The 8,180-nt window shown below is 36.5% G+C and overlaps 1 protein-coding gene across 1 annotated transcript in view; it reads left to right on the top strand.

The window, feature by feature from the left end:
- Nucleotides 1-4,778, top strand: part of LOC107559794 (CD48 antigen-like) — a 7,271-nt gene extending 2,493 nt beyond the window's left edge. Inside the window, exons 2-5 of the mRNA XM_016243749.1 lie at nucleotides 1,174-1,464; nucleotides 1,572-1,805; nucleotides 3,112-3,273; nucleotides 4,194-4,778. Coding sequence (XP_016099235.1) covers nucleotides 1,174-1,464; nucleotides 1,572-1,805; nucleotides 3,112-3,273; nucleotides 4,194-4,468 — 962 coding nt within the window. The 3' untranslated portion in view covers nucleotides 4,469-4,778. The remainder of the gene's footprint in view (nucleotides 1-1,173; nucleotides 1,465-1,571; nucleotides 1,806-3,111; nucleotides 3,274-4,193) is intronic.
- The last annotated feature ends 3,402 nt before the right edge of the window (nucleotides 4,779-8,180 follow it).

Genomic DNA, 8,180 nt, shown 5'->3' with positions numbered 1-8,180 from the left:
TGAAAAGATTCTCCGCCCGGCCCTCCTCCGGGGGAGGGAGTGGTGTGCTTACCATCTCCTGAAGAGCACGTCCCTCCACCTCTGGGTCGCCCGTCTCCGGGCCTCTTGCTCTCTCGCTTGCCACCAGGTTTGGCAGGGGCCTGGACGGGCGGGGCGGGGCGGGTGCTTTGCTGGAGGCCGCAGGAGCGCTGCTCTTGTTTTGGCGATGGCAGGGGGCCGCCCTCGGCGACGGCAGCAGCTGCACGCCGGGGCAGGATGTAGCTGATGACCTCAGTCTGCTTTGGTCAGCGGAGAACTGCTGGGCAAGTTCTCCACCGTGTCGCCGAAAGGCCGGCCTGGGACACTGGGGCGTTCAAGAATCGTGTCTTGTCCGTCTCGCGCATGTCAGCCAGTCACAGCCAAAAATGGCACTCCCGGACCACCATAGTGGACATCGCAGCCAGGTAATGACCGCATCCAGAACGCCCTGGTGATACGTTGTCTATAGCAAGACCCACATCGTCTTTACAAAGACGTAACGTCAAGTTTGCCACGCAACGTCGTCTTTAAAAAGACGCACCCGAAATTGCTCTTTTAGGGAAAAGCTATTTTAGCGTGCTGAGGCGCACAGGGGAGATGATCATCTGCGACACAAACAGGGGTAGTGCAGCCTGATGTGTGCAACCCACTTGCTGAAGCGCCGTCCGCCAACACGAAGAGCTCTCCAAGAGCGCGCTGAACTCGTTCAGTCTTCTTCTCTCAGTAGAGTAGTCAGGAGCAGAATGATGTGATCGCTCGGCTCCGAAGCGAAAAGCTGAATATGCGCTGCATCTGCTGCCTACTTATACTCACGCTGTGATCAGCAGCAGCTGGATGCAATAATCGCATGCCAATGTGCATTGGCTCGTTTAGTTTACACTCGAAGTAGATTGGTCCCTCTTCGAGAGATCCCAATTCGTCGGTCCTCCAACATGACGTCGAGAGTGACCGACTGAAAGGGAACAGAATATTACACTGTTCAATAGTTTTGTCTAATGTTAATGTCTAAACAGAAATTGACTTTTAAAAAGAAAACCACCTTGAGAAATATTCATTCTTTATAATGTTGATGTTTATTGATCATAGTAAACCACATTTGAGCATTTGAACACTGTTGAGTTTTATAAAATGTTAATATCACTTTATTTGTTGTAGTTTCAGAGAAATTTGAAACAGAACTACTAGAGGGAACGTCCTGCACCATTAAGCTGCCAACAAAAACTGACAGCTCTAATGATATCAAATGGATCCATCTCTCTAGTGGACACTTAATTCACAGGAAAAATGGGAAGATCAAGTCAAACACTCTAGCTGAAAATATGGAAGAAGATGGATCATTAACATTTAAAAGTGTTAGTCTGAAGAACAACGGCAAATATAAATACACTGTTTTTCATCAAGATGGTACAGAGATTGGTGCTGGAGAAAAGGAAATTAAAGTTTATGGTAAGATGACAAATATTTGTACCACAATGTGAATGATAACAAAATAAGACTGTACATTTCTATTGTAGTTTCAGTAGTAGGAAATAACCACCATGTTTCTGTCACAGCAAAGGCTCCTAAACCTACGGTGACGATCAACTGCAAAGATGGGAACGCTACTCTCACCTGTGAAACTGGAGACCATAAAGATCTAACTGTATCCTGGTATAAAGAAGGCAAAATCATCCTAAAAAAACCTAAATTGCTCTTGACATTTACTGAAGAACAGGAGAATAAACAGTACTCATGCAATGTAAGCAATCCTGTCAGCAGTAACCAAAGTGACAGCATTAGAGTATCATGTAAGTCATTATTTATTTCACATGCTTTGCAGTATATTTATTTACTTATTTTTTAAAATGCTCTTGTGTTTTATTTTGTCTTAAAGACAGCTACTAAATCATGATTTTTCTGGGATTTGAACAGACCTGACCTTAAATACTGACATTAAAAATTAAGATGTCCTGCTCTAGTAGAATTAATTGTCTAATTCAATGATTATATGACTTTCAATGATTTCGCTTTTGTTTAATGAAATACGCACTGGATTTTGGTCTGGACATTTCCTGTTTTTGCTGTTGACATACAATCATCAAATAATGACAAAAACAAACAAACAAACAAACAAAAACAACAATAGTATTTTCTGTTAACTGAAGATATCGCAAGTATTTTACAAGATAGAAAGTTTGGACACACTTATTCGCTGTGAAAAAAAATATTGCAATTAGCTATCACAACTTAAACTTTCGCATTAGAATAACTTCCCTGTATTGCACATATTGAGATAACTCAAATATACAACTTGTCACCTAATACAACAGCAGATTTCAAGTTGAATTCAATTCAAATTTACTTTAAGTCGAGACAAAATTTTTCTGTGTTTTTTGCCTTATTCCATATCAAAGCCATCAAAACTATGAAATAACACAAATGTTTGTCTGGAGTTATGTGGTAATTAAAAAAAGTTAAGATAGCAAAATAAATAGTCCTATTAACTTTTAAAAAGGAAGGAGAAAATGCTTCCTTGTTGTTCATGTCAAAGGTCGAGTGTCCATTTAAACTCGATGGTTTTTGAGTTTGCCAACATGCCTGACATTCCCTTATCTTTGCAAGCTAAAAAACTATGCAAAGTAAAAAAAAATACAACCCATATACATTAAACATAGTTTGTTGGTACAGTATTGAGTCGTGCTGTAGATTCCAGCCCTCAACCAACTCCACAAAGAGCATCTTGGGATGTTTTTTATGCATTTATTGAAAGAGGAAAATATATGCTGCACACTGGTTAATGCTTTTACGTCATTCAGCATTAGTCAATAAAATGAAATCTATACATGATTTACACAGTTACTAATAAAACTACAAAACTAATTCCAAGCTTTTAAACAGAAGCTTTTAAATCAAAAATGTAAGATAATTAGGAGCAAATTCAATCAAGCGTGTCCAAAGGTTTGACTTTTATTGTGCATTTTATGGACCGTCTCATGATATAACATTGTTATGCATGATGCCTTTTTTAAAATAATTTTTAACAGCTTAAAATAGATGTTTTTAATGATCCACTTGTTTGTTACTGATTTCATGACATCTTTTCCTGTCTTGCAGGTTCTACAAGTAAACGATCAGGTCTTGATAAACTCTTTGGCTTTGATTTCTGGATCATGGTGAGCATTTTAGCAGGTGGAGGAGCCCTTCTGCTGCTGCTAATATGTGTTCTTGCCATCTGTGCGTGTCGAAGCTGTAGCCAGCGAAAGAAGCACAAACAGGGTAACAGTTTGTTTTCATCGCCTCTGAAATGATCCAATGAGCATTTGTATTTTTAACAAAAGGGAAACCGATCGAACTGTCGCTGTTCTTGTTGAGCTTTAATCATCAGTGTATTTAAATGCCAAATCTTAAATACAGTCTATCTTGTGAGTTGTTGAATGAAATGGTTGTCTGTTTGCCAGTCATTCTGTTCTTTGTTCCCTTTGGGTTTTGCCTTATTGTTTGTTCTAGTTTTTCCATGAAATACCTGCACATAGATCCTTGCCTCAGCCTGTTTTCCGCAGCTTCTCCATAATGTTACAGTTTTGAAGCATTAAAAAGAACAATCAGCACTAAAGGTTTTCTAAGAATCCACACAATCAGCACTTTACAGGTTTTATAAGAATCACCTATAACCAGTGGTTATCCAGTATATCACCAAGGCTGATTATTATATTGATTGTCTACTGTATGTAGAATTTGCATTACTTGGTCTTTATTTGAGAAAATATAATTGCAGCATACAAACTTAAAAGATCACTAAGTGCTGGTTATACTTGGTTTCTTGTTTTTACCTTTTTTCTGTGAAAAACACCTACATAATCATTGGATTATCAAGGATTACACAATCAAGAAGTTGATATCTAAAGTACATCTGGTTATTTTGCAAGATTGTTTTTATAAAATTCAAATCATTTGTTCAGATAGATTTATTTTCTAATTATTTTTATTTTATATTTAATTTAGGATTGTTTAAAATTTCTAGATAAATATTATGCAAATTCATATACATTTAATTGCAGTATGTGTTACCTTAAATTTAATAATGTGATATCATATATATATATATATATATATCATGATATCAAAAAATTTAATTAAATTACACAAAACAGATTAACTAAAATTTTATGAACATCTTTGTCTTTGATATCTTCCAGATGAAGATGAGTTCAGGCTGAGGGTTTTTCAAGATGAAGCTCCTAATGGTACAGCCAGATCCAAACACACTGCTAGGGGGCAACCGGTGCCCCCCATCCCGCAAGAAGACCCATCTCCACAAACCCCAACACAAACCCAGACTCAACCCAAAGCCCAGATCCGCGCTCGACCTCCACCACCGCCTGAGGACGATGAGGAATATCCTCCTCCCTTACCTCGCCCTAGGAATAAACAGCACCGCAACAGAAATGAAGAGCCGTACCGACCAATGTAATGAAATGCTTGTATGTTCACTGAAAAACAGTAACATGGGGCCTTAATTGAATGGTTTTCATAAGCCATATGGTAGGAGTGTCATAAAGAAACAGCTTGCTTAAAATGAAAATTTGGTCATGTACTCACCCTCATGTTTTTCCAAACTTGTATTGTTTTCTTTATTTTTGTCAAACACCAAAGGAGATCTTAGGCAGAATGTCAAAGTCCATACAAGTTCCATAAACAATAGTCCTTACGACTTGTGCGCTAAGTCTTCAGAGGTTCATTTATGTAATGATTTACAACACAAAATATTGACTCAAAAATGCTACACTCTTAAAAATAAAGGTGCTTCAAAAGGTTCTTCAAGCGATGCCATAGAAGAACCATTTTTGGTTCCACAAAGAACCATTCAGTCAAAGGTTCTTTAAAGAACCATCTCTTTCTTACCTTTTTGTAATCTGAAGAACCTTATTTCGCCACAAAGAACCTTTTGTGAAGCAGAAATGTTATTCAGATGTTAAAGGTTCTTTATGGAACCATTTAGACAAAAAGGTTTTTCTATGGCATCGTGAAGCACCTTTATTTTTAAGAGTGTACACTGTAACTTTTTTTTTACTTATATAATGATCGAGTACATCTTCCAAACCGTGATTTGCCTTAGTCTAAATCAGGGGTGGGCAAACTTTTTGACTCGAGGGCCACATCAAGTTTTCCACATTAAGTGAGGGGCCGCATAATGTTTATGACAAATTAAGCTTTGATGTTTTTTTTATTCTAAATTGACACTCACTTACTACTGTACTGTATGTATGGCAGTTCTATTCTTGTACCATCTCTACCTATTTTTTATGAGCACTTTATGACACAGATAAGTTGCATTGGTGTACAAGTCGATTGATGTGTAAGACACATTTTATAATTTCATTCAGAAATAATGTAAAATAAACGAAACGTTTACAAACATTAGAAACATGTATATTCCCCACAGTCCACAAAAAAATCTTGTACATTTAGCAATGTTCAGAATAGAAAAAAAGAATGAAAATATAAGAAAAAAACAAACATAGATTATAGTGGCGTTCACTATAAACATATATTATAAACATCCAGCCTAAATATTTAAAGCGAAAGTGAAACTAGTGGCGTGGTTGCTGGAAAATGCACAATACAAACTCGAAACAAACTCACTTGCCTTTTCTCATTTGTCACCCATCCTAATGTGCGCGCTTTGCGCTTGACCTTGATTGCTTTATAGTCTGTTTCAGATTAAACCTTTTTTTTAGATGAAAAAAAATTACTATATCCATTTTCATAAAAATGTGTGTGGAAAACAGAAGAAGAAAGCATATCTTTGCAAGATAAAACGACAAATTATTTCCATGTTTTCCCCACGAAATGACAGTGCCCGTGAGCAGGAGGATAACTCTGGCATTTGTTCTGATACTGGAAAGTCTACAGAGCATTTTAAGCATTTTTAAAACAGTACCAATACAAGACATTTTTCAAAACAAATGAACACTTTCACATTTTTAAAACAAGTAACTTATTTACAATTGTGCCAGTTTTGTAGGGTATATATTTTGACTTTTTATTTTGTATTTGCTGTGCAGCTTGAATGCGACGTCCATCAAAAATAGACTAGGTGCCTATCTTTAGCGAAGCGACACAAGTATGAGATGATATTAGACTCAAAATGATTAATTGATGCACGCACAATTATCCATGTACTGCATACATTTTATACATGTATCTTACTAACCACAAACAAATGGCTTTCAATTTGAGTCTGTGGAATTCGGGAATAAATGGTTGTGCAGCGATTTGTACAAATACAGACATGTTTGTGAATAAAAATGTTCTGTTCTGCATTAATATATCATAAATTGCTCATGCAAAAAGGATTCTGTTGTTTGAGATGCGCCTCCCCTCGCCTGAAATGTAGGCTGCAGTGAGGGGAGGAGTGAAATAAGCGCAGTCAAGATGGACAGTTCTGACCTCTCGAGTGGAACAGATACCTACAAGATCAAAGGCAGATGTTCGCGTTATTCTCACTCACTTGCTGTGTCGCATAATGTTTATGACAAATTAAGCTTTGATGTTTTTTTTATTCTAAATTGACACTCACTTACTACTGTACTGTATGTATGGCAGTTCTATTCTTGTACCATCTCTACCTATTTTTTATGAGCACTTTATGACACAGATAAGTTGCATTGGTGTACAAGTCGATTGATGTGTAAGACACATTTTATAATTTCATTCAGAAATAATGTAAAATAAACGAAACGTTTACAAACATTAGAAACATGTATATTCCCCACAGTCCACAAAAAAATCTTGTACATTTAGCAATGTTCAGAATAGAAAAAAAGAATGAAAATATAAGAAAAAAACAAACATAGATTATAGTGGCGTTCACTATAAACATATATTATAAACATCCAGCCTAAATATTTAAAGCGAAAGTGAAACTAGTGGCGTGGTTGCTGGAAAATGCACAATACAAACTCGAAACAAACTCACTTGCCTTTTCTCACCATCCTAACATCCTAATGTGCGCGCTTTGCGCTTGACCTTGATTGCTTTATAGTCTGTTTCAGATTAAACCTTTTTTTAAAAAATTACAAAATTACTATATCCATTTTCATAAAAATGTGTGTGGAAAACAGAAGAAGAAAGCATATCTTTGCAAGATAAAACGACAAATTATTTCCATGTTTTCCCCACGAAATGACAGTGCCCGTGAGCAGGAGGATAACTCTGGCATTTGTTCTGATACTGGAAAGTCTACAGAGCATTTTAAGCATTTTTAAAACAGTACCAATACAAGACATTTTTCAAAACAAATGAACACTTTCACATTTTTAAAACAAGTAACTTATTTACAATTGTGCCAGTTTTGTAGGGTATATATTTTGACTTTTTATTTTGTATTTGCTGTGCAGCTTGAATGCGACGTCCATCAAAAATAGACTAGGTGCCTATCTTTAGCGAAGCGACACAAGTATGAGATGATATTAGACTCAAAATGATTAATTGATGCACGCACAATTATCCATGTACTGCATACATTTTATACATGTATCTTACTAACCACAAACAAATGGCTTTCAATTTGAGTCTGTGGAATTCGGGAATAAATGGTTGTGCAGGGATTTGTACAAATACAGACATGTTTGCGAATAAAAATGTTCTGTTCTGCATTAATATATCATAAATTGCTCATGCAAAAAGGATTCTGTTGTTTGAGATGCGCCTCCCCTCGCCTGAAATGTAGGCTGCAGTGAGGGGAGGAGTGAAATAAGCGCAGTCAAGATGGACAGTTCTGACCTCTCGAGTGGAACAGATACCTACAAGATCAAAGGCAGATGTTCGCGTTATTCTCACTCACTTGCTGGTTTCAGTTACTTTATTAAAGTAATGTAACTGATTTCACTTGATTACTTTTTGATTACTTTTCTAAATTTCTATTGTTTTCAAATTGTAATTATTTTGAAACATTTAAAGCAGACAGGGTTAACGTTACAGTGGTACTCAACACTGATTACTGTCAGACTTTCAGAATCCTTAATTAAGATTAGGCCTATAATTTAATTGTAAAGCACAACCACCTCAAAATCGGACTTTAGCAGGTCTTTTTACTTTGAGATCTTTTTGAGGTTAAATACAGATTTAAAGTCATAAGATATAGTTTAATAGCTATGATACTGTTTTTGAAATCAAATCTT

The sequence above is a fragment of the Sinocyclocheilus grahami genome, unplaced genomic scaffold (assembly GCF_001515645.1).
Source record: "Sinocyclocheilus grahami isolate Dianchi unplaced genomic scaffold, SAMN03320097.WGS_v1.1 scaffold699.1, whole genome shotgun sequence".
NCBI lineage: Eukaryota > Metazoa > Chordata > Actinopteri > Cypriniformes > Cyprinidae > Sinocyclocheilus > Sinocyclocheilus grahami.
Note: the sequence above shows the minus strand (reverse complement) of the source record. Positions and strands in the feature narration are given on the sequence as shown.